At 47.5% G+C, this 18,569-nt stretch overlaps 1 protein-coding gene across 1 annotated transcript; it reads left to right on the top strand.

The window, feature by feature from the left end:
- The first annotated feature begins 302 nt into the window (after nucleotides 1-302).
- MATN1 (matrilin 1) lies at nucleotides 303-17,723 on the top strand. The gene is made up of 8 exons (XM_008496391.1): nucleotides 303-390; nucleotides 3,480-3,826; nucleotides 8,308-8,530; nucleotides 11,555-11,680; nucleotides 12,153-12,566; nucleotides 14,488-14,640; nucleotides 15,194-15,274; nucleotides 17,620-17,723. The coding sequence occupies exons 1-8, from the start codon at nucleotides 303-305 to the stop codon at nucleotides 17,667-17,669; spliced, it is 1,482 nt and encodes a 493-aa protein (XP_008494613.1). The 3' UTR covers nucleotides 17,670-17,723.
- Nucleotides 17,724-18,569: the final 846 nt, after the last annotated feature.

Below are 18,569 nucleotides of genomic sequence, written 5' to 3'. Positions count from 1 at the left end.
AGATTCCCCACATACCACTGCCCTCACGGGGTCCCTTTACAGCTTCCCATCCCCTCCTCCCAGCAATGGAGCCATTGTGGAGGGGCTGGGGGCCAGCAGGGTTGGACATCCTCCCCTTCCCCACCTTCAGGCAATATTTTTCTCCTCATCCTTCTTGCTGGGTCCTCTCCCCTCAGTGCCCCCCCTGCCCCTCACACGTGTGGTGGGCTGGCCCCAGGCCTCCCTGAGGATGGGCAGGTTAATACCTCAGGGCCAAGGCTCTTCTCACCACTCTGCTTCCAGCCTCTGGCTCCTCCACAGCCATGGACAGGATTTTCTCTGCTTTGCTGCCCTCTTTGCTGCTTCTCCTCCATGGCCATGGGGGGAGTGGGGCATCCCCACAGCCCAGAGGTAAGGGGGGAACTCAGGGTGGGTGTGGGGCCTCTCTTACCCCCCTCCTTTGGGACTGGGAAGGAGATGATGGGAGAAGAAAGACCCAAAGGATCTTTATCAAAGTCTTTTCCCAAGGCAGCAAAGCCTGGAGATGTGTTTGTTTTAGAGAGATGGAGGGAAGGTCCTCTCTGGGCTCTGCTCTGCATTCCCAAACTTCTTCTTTTTCCTCTCCCTTCCCAAACTGCTTCTCCTCTCCCCAGCTCTGCACAGGGTGTCTTTTGCCAGGAGCTGGAGGAGGAGGAGCTGGCCAGGACCTCCCGAGCTCTGGTTGACCTCAGCCAGCAGGAAGGTCTGGGTCAGGTTGCTGGGATGGGCTTCATCCATTCCTCAGAAAAATCCTGCTCTGTTTGGCTGTCCATGGAGGGGGAGGAAGGGTAGAGCAGCCAGGTGGGAGCTGAGCTGATAAAATAAAGGCATGCTTAGGTTTTTCTTCTTTTAATGTCTCTATTTTTTAAAATACCCCCTTCAAAAACTTCAAGTATTTCCATTTGCTGCGAGCTGAGCAGGATGGGAAGGGATGGAGGGGCTGGCAGGGAGAGTTTGGGCTGTGCTGGGGAATTCAGGAGATTTTTCCAAGGCAGAACTTACTGCTGGGGTTCCCAAATGTGCTGAATGATCTTATGATGGTGTCTGATGCTGACACCTGGGCAGCCTGAGAGCTGCAGGAGGGGTGAGAGCAGCTGAGGGCAGGGTCCCCACTGCTGCCCCGTGGGAATTCAGGAAGGGAGAAATATCTTTAACTGCAGAACCACTAAGCCAGGAAATAAAACAAACCAGTCCAACACAGCCCCACTATCAAAACTAAACAGCATTTTATTCAGTTACCAGGCAGGCTTCCTGTTCTTTTAATGAATAGGTGCCCTAAGAGATCTTTCCTGCTAAATCAGAGCACCGAGTGCAGCTATTCCTGAATAACTTCAAGTGTGGAGAATTTTATTTCTGGTTTTATTCAACTTTAAAATAAACTATGCTGAGTCAAGGTGAGACTCTGAGTAAATATGCTCCCAGAGATAACCAAGGCCTCTCCTGCAGCCCCTGGTGTGGGAAGTCCCTGAAATCCCAAAGCTCCCATCTGATATCTCCTCGTTTCCTTGAAATGTACTTCACTCTCATAAGAAAAAAAAGAGGTTAAAAAGGTTATTTAGGGCAAAATCACACAAAATTATACTTCAAAACTTCTCTTAAGCTGTTCCTAAGGGGAAAAAAAAAAAAAAATCACTTTTCTTCCTTGGTTTGTGTCTGAAAACAAAAGTGAATCAGTAGCTACAGTGGCAAGGGGGAATCTGTGCTTTATTTCTGAAGGAACTGATTGCAAGACATTGAGTCTTTCTCTGTTACCTTCATTTCTCACCTGTAAAATGGACACAACCAAGCCCTGGTAAAGGGCTCTGCAGGTGCCCTGCCAGCTGAGCTTCTCCCTCCACAGTGAATGTCAGTGGCCAAGCCAAAGTCACCCCCCTGGGAAAAGGTTTTATTGCCTTTTAGTGGAAACTGGAACATCTGAGAAATCACCACTGCCTGCCTCCTTTCCACACACAGCAGCTTTTAGAGAGACCTTTCTGGGAGCCACAAGAAATTCAGCATCACTGTCTCTCAGGAAACTAACCCGATTATAATCTTTCTGGCTTCATCACAGGGTATTTATCTTCATCTGTCTGAAAGACTGAAAGCTCCTTTAGATTTCACACTGAGGACCAGCTATAATATTTATGTCATCATTTGGAGCAGATTTGTTGGCCTAAAAGCTCACATTTCAAAAACTGTCCACAGAAATCTCCTTTCTGATCTAACCCCCAGCATCCCCCCCCTGCAGAAATCACATATTAACTCAGCCCTTGATGCCCCTATGGAGACAAACTAAATGGCAGGAAAGAAATTAAAAGAACAGAATGCAGCAGATCTGGTGGGGAAAGGGGGACAAGTCATTTAGAAAATAATAAAAAATATCAGTCCTTCTTATGATTTGCCATAGCTGAAAATTAGAATGGAAAACAGCATGCAAATGGGAATATTAAAAAAACCTAAAACAGCCACTCAGCTCTTTGCATTGCTAATGCTTCCTTTTCATACCATTTACTTTTTACAGTGGACATTCCTACCTTACTATGGGGTTGGAGAGATTAACTATCAATTACCTGGGTTCTCCATCTCTCTGTTGTATCCTCCCTCAGCAGCTCAGAGAAATAAACCAGCTCTGCTCTTGGCTGTGTTGCAGCATTTCATGATTAGTGATATTAGCTGCAAAACATGGGGCTGGTTCATGTTTCACTGGGCAGTACCTCGAGTCATGACTGGACTGAAAATGCTGAGTTCCACTCCTGCTTCTGGTCACGCATGATGGAGATAAAACCTCATTCATTAATGTCTCTACAGACTGCTTATCCATGTCCAAAATGCAAAGAGAGGCTTTTCTTTTTCTCTCCTTTGGAGACTTTTCAGTGCATGCAGAGGCTTCAGCTCACAGCTTTATTGTGAATTTAGTTTCATGCAGATCTTAGTGACAGGGTGAGAAGTGGGTACCTGTAGAGAAACAAGATAAACCAGGTGCCTCGAGTTGCCAAAGAGCGGGTGTGAGTCCACCTGTGCCTGGTTAGGGCAGGCCCCCTATTACCAGGGGCCAATAAAGGTGGGACACACACCCACAGAAGGCACCTCAGCTCACTCTGGTGTGAGGCAATGGAGAGGTCAGCAGCTCGTTGAGCCTCAGGAGCAAGAAAGGCTCCTCCTGCTACAGGTACCCTCCTCCAAGGGCAGCACTGGTGTCTTCTCAGCTCTCTCCTGCACGTTGTAACTGCTTTTCCTACAGAAGATTTCCTACAAAATAATAATAAAAAAACCATGTAGAAACTTTAGAGCCAAGTGGTCTCACTGGGCCTCTCTGAGACAGGCAGAGAAAGGACTGAAGCAAGCAGCAGGTCCTCCCACATCAGGGCTCCAAGAAGCCCATCCTTTCTCTCCTTTCTCTCCTTTCTCTTCTTTTCCTTTCAATTTCTTTTCCTTGATTTTCTTTTCCTTTGATTTTTCTCCTCCCTCCTTCTCCTCTCCAGGCACCCTGTGCAGAACCAAACCCACTGACCTGGTGTTCATCATCGACAGCTCCCGGAGCGTTCGTCCCCAGGAGTTTGAGAAAGTCAAAGTCTTCATGTCCCGGGTGATCGAGGGCTTGGACGTGGGTCCCAACTCCACCCGGGTGGGTGTCATCAATTATGCCAGTGCTGTCAAGAATGAATTCTCCCTCAAAAGCCACCAAACCAAAGCTGGGCTCCTCCAAGCTGTCCGGAGGATTGAGCCACTCTCCACTGGGACTATGACAGGTCTGGCCATCCAGTTTGCCATCAGCAGGGCTTTTAGTGACTCTGAAGGGGCCAGGGTGAGGTCCCCCAATTTTAATAAGGTAAGCAAATTGTCCTCCTTCTTTCCTGTGGCTCACCAGGGAGTGGTTGGGGAAATACGAGAAGGAGGGAAAGTGATTTTCTCTGTGCTTTGAGTGTGTGGGGAGAAGTCAGTGTTAGGAGCCCAAGGTGGAAACCACCCAAATCTTCTTAAAAACAAAGCTCAACTTTCTTTTGGGCAGAGCTGGCCAAAACTACTCAGGGTAAATTTCAACCAGAGCTTCTTTCTGCCTGGAGGGTCCTTTGGGACATGGCTCACAAAAACATAGCCCCCTAAGATGAGGATTTCAGCCTAGTTTGCTGGGCATGAGCAATGCTCATCTTCCTAAGATATTGCAATAAAAATGCTTCAGAATCCACTAGAGGAAAAGCAGGGCAACCTTCTCAAAGTTTCCTTTGAAATGGCTCCTTTCAGCTCCTTTTTTCAGCCCCCTCCATGGGGTTGTTGTGACCCAGGTGCAGGAGGCAACACTCAGCCTGAAGCTGGTTTGGCACAACAGGAGGAAAACCAAGAGTGGTAACAGGAGAAAAATTACACTCCAAGAAAATTCCACTGAATTTCACTTGCAATCAGCTCCAGAGAGAGAAGCAGACCTGATGAGCCCTCATGATCACATCATTCACTGCTCAAGCTGCATTATTTGGTTTCTTGTGGTTTTTTTGTTGTTTTTCCCATGAAACCCAGCAAACTTCTCCCTCCGTGACCCTCATGCTGCTCCACCTGGCCCCATCCCCTGCCTAGGAGGAAGCAAAAGCCCCACAGCAATTTAGGGAGGAGACTTTCCACTTTCAGTCCATGTCCCAAGGATGACAAGACTCCCTTTGGTCCTTGCCTTAAATCTCCACGTGTTCTATCAGACAGGTGTCTACACTACAGCAAGGGAATTTATCATCAATAAATAGATTTTTCAGAAACCTTGGACATGGTCCTTGCTCCATCACACAGCAAGACCTTGTGAAAACCTGTGCTCTGGTTGTCAGCCCCTGCTCCAAACATCACAAGATCCTTTGGCTTTGCTGTGTTCTGTGTAGCAAATGTCAGCCCAGGACAGGGAACAGCACAATTTGTTCCTGAGGGAACCTTATCCCTGCTTATACCTTTATCAGAAACTACAGGGGTGCCCAATTACTTTTGTCTTTCTTTAGGAGGCACAACAAAGAGTTTGTGGAATTGTGGAGAAAACCAAAGGGGGTTTCTTTCCAACTTTCTGCCCAGTTCCCCTGTCAGTGCTGCTCCAGCAGTCACTTTATGTGAAATGAGACCCAGCTGCCTCATTAAGGATGCCTACACATGGGAACCTTGGAGTACCAATACCTAGGGATGCCTGGGGATCCTCAGGTGCCGTGGTTAACCAGGAATAAATCATGTCCTGAGAACATGAGGGATTTCTGTATCACAGGAGGAACTCCAGAAGGACCCAGAAAGTTAGGAATTCAGAGGAGAATGAAAGTGGTGTTAAAATGAGGTTTGGCCTTGAAAAGCAAAGGTGTCAGAGTTTCCTTAAGGCAGAACTGGAGATCCTGGGCATCTGTGGGAAAGAGCAAAAGCCTTCATCCTCTCTTAATTCCTCCCCATGGTCACCTGCTGAGCCCAGCCCTTGGCTCCAGAGCCCCCTGGGATGCAGAGGATGCTCCTTTCTTCCAGCCTCTCTCTTGCTCTTTACCACCCAAGGCACATACCAGGACTCAGAGCAGTTTTAAATGAGACAAGGTCACAACACAGAGAGTTACAGAGTGACTGCAAAGAATCTGGAGGTAGGTTTTAAATAAATAAATGAATGAATAGGACTTTTTCTTTTTTTTTTTTTTCCCCCCCCCACTGGAACTCGCTGCCTCAGGCTGGCAGGGAGGGCAAATTTTGAATGGGGAATTATAAGAAAAAAAAAAAGAAATAATCAGGATTTTCTGGTTATCAAGATAACTATGTATGATAGCAGGATCACTTGATACTTGTTCTATTTCCCAAAGTCTTTCTGTAAACTCCTGGTCCTGCTCACAGCCACAGACAAGCTCCTGGCTGGTGGTGCTTGGTCTGACCCAGGGCTGTGTTCATCTTAGCCATGGGTTCACTGATTAATTCCCAGTGCCTGACCCAGACTCTTTGTACCTCCAAGTTTTGTTCTTTCCAGCAGCAGGTCAGAAGCAACAGGAATTCTGAGTGCTCTGTAGTAGCTTTTCACACTGATCCTTTCTGAAGAGCTTTCCCATCAGATCCAGCTGGGGATGCTCCTACCAGACACCTCCTGGGGCTCAGACCTATATGAAGATGCCACCCTGAAGATGAAGAACCAAAAGAAGTGATTAAACTTGGGAAATTATTTTCTGTAGCCAGAGAAATGCTGGGAGGAGAGGCAGCACCTCCAGCCCCTGACAAGCCCTGAAAGCTCCGCACTGGAAGATGCTGCTGCTCACAGAAGCTGCTCGATAATGCAGCTGCCATCCTGACAGCTTGGCTTTTCAACAGCTCTAATCCTGACACCTTGGCTTTTCAGCAGCTCTAATTGGCAGCCCCCAGCTCAGAGATGCTCAGAGGATGCTGAGCAGCCGAGCCGAGGGCTCTCTCTGCCGGCACAAAGCAGGGCTGCACGCCTGGCTCTGCCCTGGCTCAGCTGCTGCTCCAAAACCAACCCCTAAGTCTCCTTTTAGGCATCCTTTTCTTTTCTTGGCCATTCCAACACACACTCACACCTGCCCCCCCGGGTCATTTTTTCTTCTTCTGGCCATGGGCAGAAGAGAAATTCAATCTGCATTAATTTATTGCAGAATTATTGTGGGATTATTGCAGAATTGTGATGCCACTTTCTCATTTTGCAGCCCTTAGGAAATGCAGGTAAAACACCTGAACTTACAGCCCTGCACTGGGCTGAACAGCTCTGCATTTTCATCCATGGAAAGCAAAGCTCTGGAAGGGGCAGCAGATGATTTGAGTTCTGCTGTGGGGCAGGGGACTGCAGGTGCCATGGCCACAACTCCTTGAGTGCATGGAGCGGGGAACTCCACACCTGACCTGGCCCAAGGTGACTTTTTTCCTGCCTGAGGGTGTAAAAGAGGCAGGAGCTCTCCTCACTGAGCAGCTGGGGGTCTGGTTTTATCTTCAGAAAGATGGAGAGCATCCCCAGCATAGAGGAGAACAGCCCAGGCTGCCTTCCTGGCCTGATGAGAGCTCGTTCAAACTCACTCTTGCTGCCAGACAGGCTTTTTTCCCTGCTTTTTTTTTATTTGTTGTTTCTTTACTTTCTATATTACTGAGATTATTTGCCTGTGATGTGGAGTTTTTTCCTGCTTAGCAGCTCACCTGCTCCTGCTGATCACATTTCTGCATCCTGCATTACATTCCAGTCATTTGCTTTGGAGCTGACAGTGGTGTCACAATAAAACTGTTGTAAGAGAGAGCAGCAGGAGCAGATGAACTGCCAAAGAACAAAAATGGAAGTTTTTCTATCCCTTTTCAGAAGAAAAACAAAGAAGGAAATGGATAATTGAGCTCCAGGAGCAGGACCCTTGAAGGTTTTCCACTGGTTTAGAGCTTCACCTAATCCAGGGTGAAATCCAGCTCCCATTTACACCAGGTGGTAGGGGCAGGATTCCATCTCTGATGTTTATTGTGGAACAGGGAATCAGGAATCATGGCAGGCACTGATACAGAGACGGACCTGGGGCAGATCTCTTCCCCTCCCTGTCCTTCAGCTTCTCCAGCTACAAAATACTCTTCTCATGAGGTTTCTGTGATGTTTCCTGAGATTCTTTAAAGTCCCATAGTGAGTTAGAGCTGTCACAGGGATCAGCTGGATGCTCATGAAGATTTTCTTCTTCTGGAGGAGGCTCAGGGGAGACCTCATCACTCTCTACAACTCCCTGAAAGGAGGTTGGAGCCAGGGGGGGGGTCGGGTTCAGCTCCATCAGTAAGACAAGAGGCCATGGGCTTCAGCTCTGCCAGGTTTAGGTTGGAGATGAGAAAGAATTTCTTTCTGGAGAGGGTGATCAGGCATTGGAATGGGCTGCCCAGGGAAGGAGTGGATTCTCCGTGTCTGGAGATCTTTCCAAAGAGCCTGGATGTGGCACTGAGTGCCATGGGCTGGGAACTGCAGCAGGAGTGGATCAAGGGTTGGACTTGATGAGCTCTGAGGTCCCTTCCAACCCAGCTGATTCTGTGATTCTGTGATAGTTGGGGTTTGGTTTGCACATGAAGAACAAAACCTTTCATTTTCTTTCCTTGGAGGTGAGATGCACCCCTTGTCCCTTACCTAAATCAGCCTGGAAGTTTAACATTTCCAGCTCAGAATAAAACCAAACCCCATATCAAAGAATGGCTTCAGAGATCTCAGGAAGAATGGGAAGAAGGGGAGGAGGGGGCAGCCTTTCCTTTTCCCTTTAATTTTCACAAACAAGAAGCTTTCTTTGCTAACCCAGCCAGGTTGCACAAGCACTGGTGCTATGAACACCCAGCCAGACACACACCTTGCCTCTGCCCTCCTCTGTGTAGGTGGCCATCGTTGTGACTGATGGACGTCCCCAGGATGGAGTGCAGGATGTGTCAGCCAGGGCCAGGGCAGCTGGCATTGAGATCTTTGCCATCGGGGTTGGCAGGGTGGACATGCAGACCTTGAGGCAGATTGCCAGCCAGCCCCTGGATGAGCACGTGGACTACGTGGAGAGCTACAGTGTGATAGAGAAGCTGACCCACAAGTTTCAAGAAGCTTTCTGTGGTAAGTCCTCACCTCAACCCTGGGCTCCCGGGCAAGAGCTGCCAGCAAGTTTCCCTATGGAAGTGATGGGTGGGATCAGCCTTCAGCCATCTGTTTCCTTGTTCCAAGGACTTGGGGCTGCAGGAGCATGGAGCAGTATGGGAGACAGATGCTCTTTGAAAGTTGTCTTTGAAGAATTTCAGATTTTATCTAGAAAACTTCAGGTTTTAGGTAAAGAAGTCTCCAGACTTCCTCAGCACAGAAAAGTTTATCAAGATACATACTGCTTCAGGCACTGTGAAAAAACCAACCCTGGAAAACATGATCTTTATCTAGCAAAATCAGTTGTCCTTCATGGCAGCTTCTGGTTTGTAATTTTCCCCACCAGTATCATCTGAATTCCCAGTTGGACAAGGCCTGGTTTCACCTCTGTGTGGCTCTGCTGTTGCTTTTGCAACCCTTGAGGGGCAGGAAACCCTCCTGGCTCCTGCAGCATCTGTTGCCTTTCTGTATAGCCTAGAAGAAGAACCTGACTGTCCTACAAACACTCACTCCCTCCTACACAAAGCAGTGAAGGGAGTGAGAAAGTTTGACTTCTTTCAGATGTAAAGCTGAACCAGAAAGGCAACCAGATCCTTGGCTGCAGCAAGAGAAGTGTGGGCAGCAGGTTCAGGGAGGGGATTCTCCCCCTCTGCTCTGCTCTGCTGAGACCAAACCTGGAGTCCTGTGTCCAGTTCTGGCTCCAGAACCCTGTCCCTGTTACAGGAGGGACATGAAGGTGCTGGAGAGTGTCCACAGAAAGGTCAGGAGGAGATCAGAGGGCTTGAGCATCTCTGCTGGGAAGATACTGAGAGAGTTGGGGTTGTTCAGTGTATAGAGGAGAAGGCTCCAAGGAGACCTCACCGTGGCTTCCAGTGTCTGAAGGGGCTGCAGGAAAGCTGGGGAGGGACTTTAGGATGTCAGGGATGGGACATGGGGGAATGGATTCACACCAGAGGAGGGGAGATTTAGATTGGATGTTAGGAAGAAGTTCTTCCCCATGAGGGTGGTGAGACCCTGGCACAGGTTGCCCAGAGAGGTGGTGGGAGCCCCATCCATCCCTGGAAGTTTCTAAGGCCAGGCTGGATGGGGCTCTGAGCAACCTGAGCTGGTGGAAGGGGTCCCTGCCCATGGGAGGTTGGAACTGGGTGAGCTTAAAGGTCCCTTCCAACCCTGAAAATTCCATGATCCTATGAGTTCTGTGATTCTGTGAAAAATACCCACGAGACTGTAGGAGGTGATCTATAAATATCCATTTTATGTGTCAGCAAGAGAAGCCTGGGGGGTTCTCACACCCATCCCATCCCATGTGGCAACACTTGTGCAAGGTGCAATTCACCATGGTTCCACAGCAAGGCTTTGGAAACAGACACACAGACAGATGGACCTGTAAAACTCTCCGAGACCAAGTTCTTCAAGAGGTGTAAAATTTCATGGTTCAACTTCCAGGCTGAAAATGATTGGGGAGGGAGCAGCTTTTTTGTCAAGGCAAATTTCCTCTTCTGTAGGAAGGAGGAAAATCTTGAATATGAAGCAAGTCATGTACTAGAATCAGGTGTCACTGCTTCAGAAGCTGATGAAAGAGCGGGAAAAAAATCCTTCAGACTAAAAGTGTGATAGAGATGGAATTTAAGAAGGTGCAATCCAGGCCATGGATATTTGTGGGAGTTTGTGTTGGCTGCCCTGGAGTCAGCCCAAGAGGTCTGACAACGTGTTTTGAGCTTCTGCCATTGGTGTCATTCAAGGAGAGAGAGGAAGAAATCCTTCCTGTGCCTTGCTTTTAACATTCCCAGTGTGCAGATGACAAAGTTCTCCCCCTGGTAAAAGCCCTCAGAGGTGTAGCCAAGTGCTAAGGAGGATTGTGGTTAAGAGAGAGGAAAAACCATATTAACTGCCAAGTGGGATGCTCCTGTGCTGTGCAACCAGCTGCACAAAATCCATCCTTGGAGATGGCCCCAAACACCACCTGCTATCCCAACCACTGTCCAAGACTCTTGGACACATGGAAAAAGGGAGACCCTTGGTGCTCCAGCCACTAGTTAGACCAACAACATCTCTGTAGGCTTCAGAGAACTCAAGCCCAGTGCCCAGAGCTACAGCCATCTGCATGGTTAGGAATATTCCTAATTATCTGAATTCCAGAGCTGCTGGGAAGATCCACCAGTGCTGGCCCAGTGTGCAGAGGACTGAACTGGGAAGGCCAGAAGCCCCAAATCCCTGCTGAGCAGAACACAACCAACCTGAATAATAAATAATAAACAGCAGCCTCATCACTTTGAAGGATTTTTGCATCCTTCTGATGGAAGGAACCTCATGCAGGGTTTTCTGCACAGGTTCCCTGCTATCTGGAAACCAATTGCTTCCACCAGATCTCTTTATTCCTGAGCTTGTTTTCCATCCTCACTGCTGTAGGTGTGACAGTGCTGTCACTGCTGGCTCAGGCTGCTGCACTTCAGCTCCTCTTTGCTCCCAGCCAGGCTGAGCTCAGCAGGCAGAAATGTTTGCAGGGAGCCAGGCTGGAAGCTGAACGGGTGAGGATGGCTCTGAAGCAAATTCCAAGAATATTTGCACATGGATTCCAGCCAGAAAAGACAAGATGGGGCTGAACTCACTAATCATAACTCTACCCCATGGCTGGAGAGGATGAGGATGGGCCAACCCATGGTAGGTTGGAAACTACATCTTATCTGGTAGCTTGGGAGAGTGAAGGTTGTTGTGATTTACTCAACAGGCAGCTGGGGTTTGCCCCAGGGCAGGGACTATTTCCAGTCCTGGCTGTGCAGCAGACTCGTGAAAATGTCCCCTTGCCCCTTCTACCTCAGGTGCTACCCAAGAGTACTGAGCTCTGCTGCTTTGTGATGCTGCAGGGGCAGAGTTTGGGACAACTCTTGTGTTGAGAAGCTGGGCTGAGAAGCTTTGCCATGCTCTCTGGTTTTATTATCATAGATATTTTTAAAAATATCTATTTATAGCTATTTTAATCTATTATTTATTTATTACTTCCAGTGGTGTCAGACCTGTGTGCCACTGGAGACCATGACTGTGAGCAGCTCTGCATCAGCATCCCAGGATCCTACAAGTGTGCCTGTAAAGAGGGTTTTGTGCTGAACAACGATGGGAAGAGCTGCAGTGGTATGAAAGGGGTTTTGTGTGCACTGAGCCAGGCTGTGAGCTGCAGCAGGATGGTGGGGGGAGGACTGAGAATGGGCAGGTCTGCTCAGGAAAGGCAGAAAAGGAAACCATGCTATAAGAAGAAAAGAAAAATGATAAAATTATTATTTGATAATAATAAAAGACAGAAAAGGAAATCATGCTATCATAAGGAAAGGGAAAGGAAAGGGAAAGGGAAGGTAAAGGAAAGAAAAGGAAAGGGAAAGGAAAGGAAAAGAAAAATTATAAAAGTATTATTTTATAATAATAAAAAGCAGAAAAGGTTTCTAACCTGAGATTATTTTGAAAGCATCTCTTGGAAGCATTGCCAAGTATTGATTGATTAGACCTATTTCATTAGCAATAACATGAAACTAGGATTATATTTTCCTCCATAATTAATTGGGGTCTTAGTTGCTGGGTTCTTTCACCTTCTTCTCACGTTCTGCCTCAGCTTGCAGTGGTGGGTCAGGAGCTGCTCTGGACCTCGTTTTCCTGATCGATGGCTCCAAGAGTGTGAGGCCTGAGAACTTTGAGCTGGTGAAGAAATTCATTAACCAAATCGTGGACTCGCTGGAGGTGTCAGACAAACAAGCCCAGGTTGGCCTGGTTCAGTACTCCAGCTCTGTCAGACAGGAGTTTCCACTGGGGCAGTTCAAGACCAAGAAGGACATCAAAGCAGCAGTGAAGAAAATGAGCTACATGGAGAAGGGGACAATGACAGGCCAGGCTCTCAAGTACCTGGTTGACAGCTCCTTTGCCAGCATCAATGGAGCCAGGCCTGGGGTCCCCAAGGTGGGCATTGTCTTTACTGATGGAAGGTCACAAGATTACATCTCAGATGCTGCTAAGAAAGCCAAAGATTCAGGTAGGTGTCTGGAATCTCCTGGCTTCTTCCTCCCTTGGACCAGGTAGTGCGTGGAGTATCACCCCAGGTATGGGCTGACGCATTCCCCTTCCTGGGAATGTCCCTGGTTTTGGGTAAAACTGAGTGGGTTTGGTGCCTGATTATCCCTGCGAGCTCACCAAGAACTAGGAGCAGCTCTGGTTGGGGTTTAGACAAATCCTGGTTTGCCTGTAGATGGATTTTGGTCCCACTCCCCCTCCCTGTCCTTGCCCTACGTCTGCTGGAGGTCTCTGTGCTGGGAGGAATGGAGTTTCCCACCTTTGGTATGGGATGCACACTGGTCTGACACACATAACCCAAATGGGAAGGAATCTTCAGGGAGAAGCTGAAGATTTGTCTGGGGTTAGCAACAGAAATCAGGTCAGCAGCAGTGAGGCAGAGCTGGACATCAGAGAGCCCCTGGGGGAACAAGGGGACTTTGGGGGCCAAGTGTGGTTTGGCTGTGTCAAGCTGGGAAAAGAAAAAAGAGAAATAAAAGAATAAACAAAGCAGAAACACAGGTTGAAGAGGTAGGTGTGGGCTCCCAGGCCAAATCCCAGGCACATGAGCAAGAGATTCCTTCAGCTTCTGCTGGAATAGGAGAGGTGCACGATGGCTCCACAATAAAAACAAAATTATATTCCTAAAGAACTTGAAATACAAATATCTTGAGATCTGCTGCTTCACTGACCTGTTGACCAGGTCCCCATTCTCCTGACATCCCTGGGAGATGAATCCCATGGGAATAAACTCAGGAATTGCTAAATCCTACATTTCTCACTTTGGTCTCAACCAACTAAGGGCCAGCACATGATAAAAACACAGGTCAGGTAGCAGCTCATGACAAGAGGATGTTTACAAAGCAAGCTGACATGTTCTGTGGATGTTCAGCCCTTAGAAAACAAAAGGGATACACTTATAAAGTGTATCCACAGAATTTATCCCTCTGTGATAAAGCTTTACATCTTGTTTCTTCCCCCCTTTTCTCCTTTCCCTACACAGAGATCTCCAATACCTGCTCCTAAGTGGTTTCAGAGGGATAAATAACAAGATGTTAGCACTCCAAACATGTTTCTTGAGGGGAAATTTAAAAAAAAAACACAAAACAAACAAACAAACAAAAAACCCCAAACAAAACCAAGCAAAAAACCAAACCAGCAAACCCACCAAGAAATACTGGATGCTTCAGAGGCACAAAGAGAAAGCCAAAAAGGGAGAGGGGAGCATTAGCAGTGCCTGGACACAGAGAAGTAGAGACAAGTATTTCAAAGCAGGGGTTGAGCAGTGCCACCACGGGAGTCAATGTGCAAACTCAGCTCATCAGAAGCAGGGTGAAGCCAGAGGTGACCAATCCATCTCTGAGCAGTGAGGTACCTGGACATGTTCTGAGTTCATAACACTCAGTTCACTCCTGTATGAGTTCCCCTTTCAGAAGAAGACCCAGCTGCTCTTTTGCTGAACCCCAGGTCCCCATCTCACAGGGGACTTTGCTTCTCCATGGGCTGATTCGTGATGATTCATTTTCCACTGGGAAAACTTCCCCTCTTTTGGCTGCATGGTCACTTCCCTCTTAGCTGGATGCATCTGGTCAGGGCAATGTAATTATGGGTCCTTTCTTGTCTCTCCAAAACATGGTGATAGTGCTCAATGTTTGGGTAATCCTGGTAAGATTAGATTCTAGTAATAATATTCTGGAATTTTGGTGGACTTGGTTGAAACAGGTCTGTAATATTAGAGGGTAAGGGGCTTAATAATAATAATAATAATAATAATAATAATAATAATATCTACAGAACCATTTGGAGGCCAGGGGTCCAGAAGGGGAGCAAGGACATCCAAGGTGATGGGGAGGTGGAACCACAGCTCTGGGGCTGCCCAGCTAACTGGTTCCCATTGCTCCCAGGCTTCAGGATGTTTGCAGTGGGAGTTGGCAATGCAGTTGAGGATGAGCTGAGGGAAATTGCTTCCGAACCAGTAGCTGAGCACTACTTCTACACAGCTGACTTCAGAACCATCAGCAAGATCGGGAAGAAGTTGCAAATGAAAATCTGCATTGGTAAGAGAGGGGGAGCTGGGGGTAGGGCTTGGGGTTTGTCCCAGAATTTGAAGGCTGGAAGCAGGAGGACAGAAATGCCCCTTTGTGTGGATGCTACAAAGAGCTCTCTGTGCTCAGTGGGTTGAGTTTGCAGATCATAAGACATAAATGTTTTGGTTACTTGAACCACAACCACCCCTAAAGCTCAGCCACCTCCCCCTCTCACAAACTCTTCTCCTTCCCACCTCCTCCATCCTTATCCCCTCCCTTCCCCTTAAGTCAGGCCCTGAGAATAGCCAGAAGTGACATAAAAAAAAAGAATTGCCCTTAAAAGATAAGAAATAAGATAAGATAAAATAAGATACCAAAGAAAAGGTGAGACTCTCAAGTGACTTGCAGTTCAAGGCAGCAGTGACCAGTCAGGTAATTAGAAGCAATGATATTTTGATTTCCCTGCTTCTCAGACAGAAAATAAGAATTTATTTCACTTTGCCTTTCACTTTCATTCGATTTTGATTGACTCCTTTTTGTAAGTGTGTCACACAAGTCATCTTCTTGATATTCTGATCCACAGAGGAAGATCCATGTGAATGTAAATCTATTGTGAAGTTTCAGACAAAAGTAGAGGACCTCATAAACTCCTTGCAGCGGAAATATATCCTTCAGCAGCTTTGGGCAGCACCCACTGGGCTGGGTTCTGTGTTCTGGAGGGATCCGGGGGGAAAATCTCTTTGTGGGAGATGGGTGGGTGCTGGGAAGCAAGGTGCTTGGGTGCTGCCTATCACCAGAGGGTTCCCTGCAGCAGGATGGTGGCTGGACACAAAATAAACAGAGCAAAAGTAACAGAGGAACAAGTCAAATATAAAATATAAAATATAAAATATAAGATATAAAATATAAAATATAAGATAAAATATAAAATATAAGATACTAATTATAGCATATAAAATATAAAATATGAACTATGAAATATAAAATATGAAATATAAAATATAAAATGTAAAATGTAACATGTAAAATATAAAATATAAACTATAAAATATAAAATATAAATCAGATGGCTGCAGGCAGCAGTGAGCTGCAGGCACTAAGATCACTTTTTAAAAAGCTGCTTAAATGCTGCCAACCTGAGCTGGGTCATGCATGGGATGGGGTCACCACCTCTGCAAGGTGCAGGTGCTGTGAAGAAGGGCAGAGAGGGGCAGGTGAGGGGTAAAACCAGGCTGTGAGCAGAGGGAAGCATGCACACACATGCAGCTCACTGATGAAAACTCCCTGAATTCTGCTGGCTGCCAGGATTCCTGTGCTGTGGAGGAGTCTGGGCAGCCAGCTTGGGTATCTGCAGGATTCAAGGAGCTTTCATCAGTCACCTGCAGGTAGCACTGGAGCTCTTCTGCAGCAAAGCACCTCTGGCTGTAGAGTTGGTGGTGAAATTGGAGGTAGATTGTCCAGTGACCAGTCCTAAGTTCTCCCAACTGAGCAAAACTCACTTCTGGGAGACTAAAATCTGTGTAAATCTGTAATTCCTGTAAACAGCAGCAGCCAGGCAGAGAGGGAGCTGGGAGTCTGGATTGCCAGGAAGGTGACCATGAGCCAGCAGTGTGCCCAGGTGGCCAAGAAGGCCAATGGCATCCTGGGCTGGATCAGGAACAGCGTGGCCAGCAGGTCCAGGGAAGGGATTCTGCCCCTGTGCTCAGCCCTGGGGAGGCCACAGCTTGAGTCCTGTGTCCAGTTCTGGGCCCCTCAGCTCAGGAAGGAGATTGAGGTGCTGGAGCAGGTCCAGAGAAGAGCAAGGAGGCTGTGAAGGGATCCAGCACAAGTCTCGTGAGGAAGGGCTGAGGGAGCTGGGGGTGTTGAGGCTGGAGAAGAGGAGGCTCAGGGGAGACCTCATCACTCTCTCCAACTCCCTGAAAGGAGGTTGGAGCCAGGGGGGGGTTGGGCTCTTTTCCCAGGCAACTCTCAGCAAGACAAGAGGGCAGGGTCTCAAGTTGTGCCAGGGGAGGTTTAGGTTGGAGATGAGAAAGAATTTCTTTCTGGAGAGGGTGATCAGGCATTGGAATGGGCTGCCCAGGGAAGTAGTGGATTCTCCGTGTCTGGAGATCTTTCCAAAGAGCCTGGATGTGGCACTGAGTGCCATGGGCTGGGAACTGCAGCAGGAGTGGATCAAGGGTTGGACTTGATGATCTCTGAGGTCCCTTCCAACCCAGCCAATTCTATGATTCTATGATCTCCAGTGAGGTGAGTTGGATCCCATCCAAACCCAGTTTGTGGGGCTGCATTCTGCCCTGCTGGGTCCTGAGAGCATCCCTGAGTGACTGAAAGAGAAATTAGAAAAAGGGGAAAGCTGTGAATAGGATTCAAACTTCCCACTGGGAGAGGTGTTAATGAAACCTCACTAATGAAACCAGGGAGACTTTTCATTAGTGAGAATAAAGAGAGAATATATACATTTTTTAAAGTTCTAATTAATTCACTCTTTTCTGTGCTTTGCTGTGGCAGGCACAGAGTGTATTTCCTACTCTTTAACTCAAGCGGAGTGAAATCCACAACTTACATCATGGAAAAGGTCAGAATAAAGCAGCTCTCACCCCATGGGGTGCTGCTGCTCCCAGGTCCATCAGGAGAAGCAATTAGTGAGCAGAGCAAAAACTGCAACACACTATAGAGCTCCATAAAAAGCATCCCCTCCACCCTTCAGGTGACTCCACTGCTCCAGGTCAGCAATTCCCTGCCAGCCTCCCAGAACTCCACTCATTCCCACATTTCTCACTCTATTTTAGAGTCAATTTAGAGTTTTGTGTGCATGAGGGTTTTCTACCTGCAATAGAAGTTCATCAACCTGAGCAGTTCTGGAAATGCCAGAGGTAGCTCTAGTCCTTACCTGCTCTGCAAGCCAGGGGAGGTCCTGAACACCCCATCACCAACCTGCAATCTCATTTTTTCCCCTTAAAAAACCTTCTGAAATGCACATGTCGTTCTTTCCCCTTAACTCTTGCTCACTGGAAGCCGTGGCAAAAAGAATTGAAGCCCTGGAGAACAAGATCATGTAAGATCCCCAACCCAAGGTTATTTCCCTCCTTCCTGATGTAACAAAACCAGAACTCCTTCATCAGATAAAGGGCAGCTCAGCTTGTATTTTTTTTAAGTCTAGTCTACCTGCATTTGTTTAAAAGGGACGTGTAACAGTAGAGCAAACATTGTGTAATGGGCAGACTGAGAGCCAGACCATGCTAATGTTTGCTGCATCCTATAGAGTGCATATATTTAAAAAAAAAAAACCAAAAAAACCCCCAACCTGGAAAGATCTGATTTTGATTTAAAGCTTAATATATATATATATGTGTGTGTGTGTTAATAAGCACTTGATTATGAGTTCTGTGAATCCTCGCTCTGTTCTTCTGCATCTCTTTTGTTTTTATGCATGAGATAATTTAATTTAAAAGTCAAAGTGACTTCAGATCAAATCAGATGCTGAGTGGGAAACGTCGAGGCCGCTGCTCAGCTTCTTATGGCAAGGAGGGGAAAGATAATGATGATTTCTGAGCATGCCTTGCAGACAAGGTAGGGGAGGCTGCTGCTGCTTCTGGGCTTTATCCAGAAGAAAAGGAAGAACAAACCTTTCCTGGGCAGCCCCTGCTCTCAGGTGTCTCAGCCTCCAGCATCTGAGCTATTCCTGTGCTGGGCAAGTGCTGGTCCTGTGCATCCTGGCCATGGCTCTGTGGGACACCAGGCAGAGCTGCTGACACCAACCCCAGGAGATGTGTCCCTGCTCCTCAGCTCTCCACATCCTCATCCGAAGCTACAGGAGCACCTCAAACACAGGGAATGGCTGCTGGGTGTCTGCATCCTCCTTAAAGACTCCATCCTCATCCCACACCTTCCAAGTTCATCTCGACACCTTTCAGACTCTTCTTCTGTTCCTGGATCCTTGGCACTGACAAAAATAAAAT

This window comes from Calypte anna, chromosome 23 (assembly GCF_003957555.1).
Source record: "Calypte anna isolate BGI_N300 chromosome 23, bCalAnn1_v1.p, whole genome shotgun sequence".
Taxonomy (NCBI): domain Eukaryota; kingdom Metazoa; phylum Chordata; class Aves; order Apodiformes; family Trochilidae; genus Calypte; species Calypte anna.
Note: the sequence above shows the minus strand (reverse complement) of the source record. Positions and strands in the feature narration are given on the sequence as shown.

What these genes read in the sequence shown, in the direction of transcription:
- MATN1 (XM_008496391.1), top strand. Translation starts at nt 303, where the DNA reads ATGGACAGGATTTTCTCTGCTTTGCTGCCCTCTTTGCTGCTTCTCCTC. An exon ending in GGCATCCCCACAGCCCAGAG is followed by an intron (nt 391 to 3,479) that starts GTAAGGGGGGAA and finishes TCTCCTCTCCAG; the next exon opens with GCACCCTGTGCAGAACCAAA. An exon ending in AAACTCCTTGCAGCGGAAAT is followed by an intron (nt 15,275 to 17,619) that starts ATATCCTTCAGC and finishes ACTCTTGCTCAC; the next exon opens with TGGAAGCCGTGGCAAAAAGA.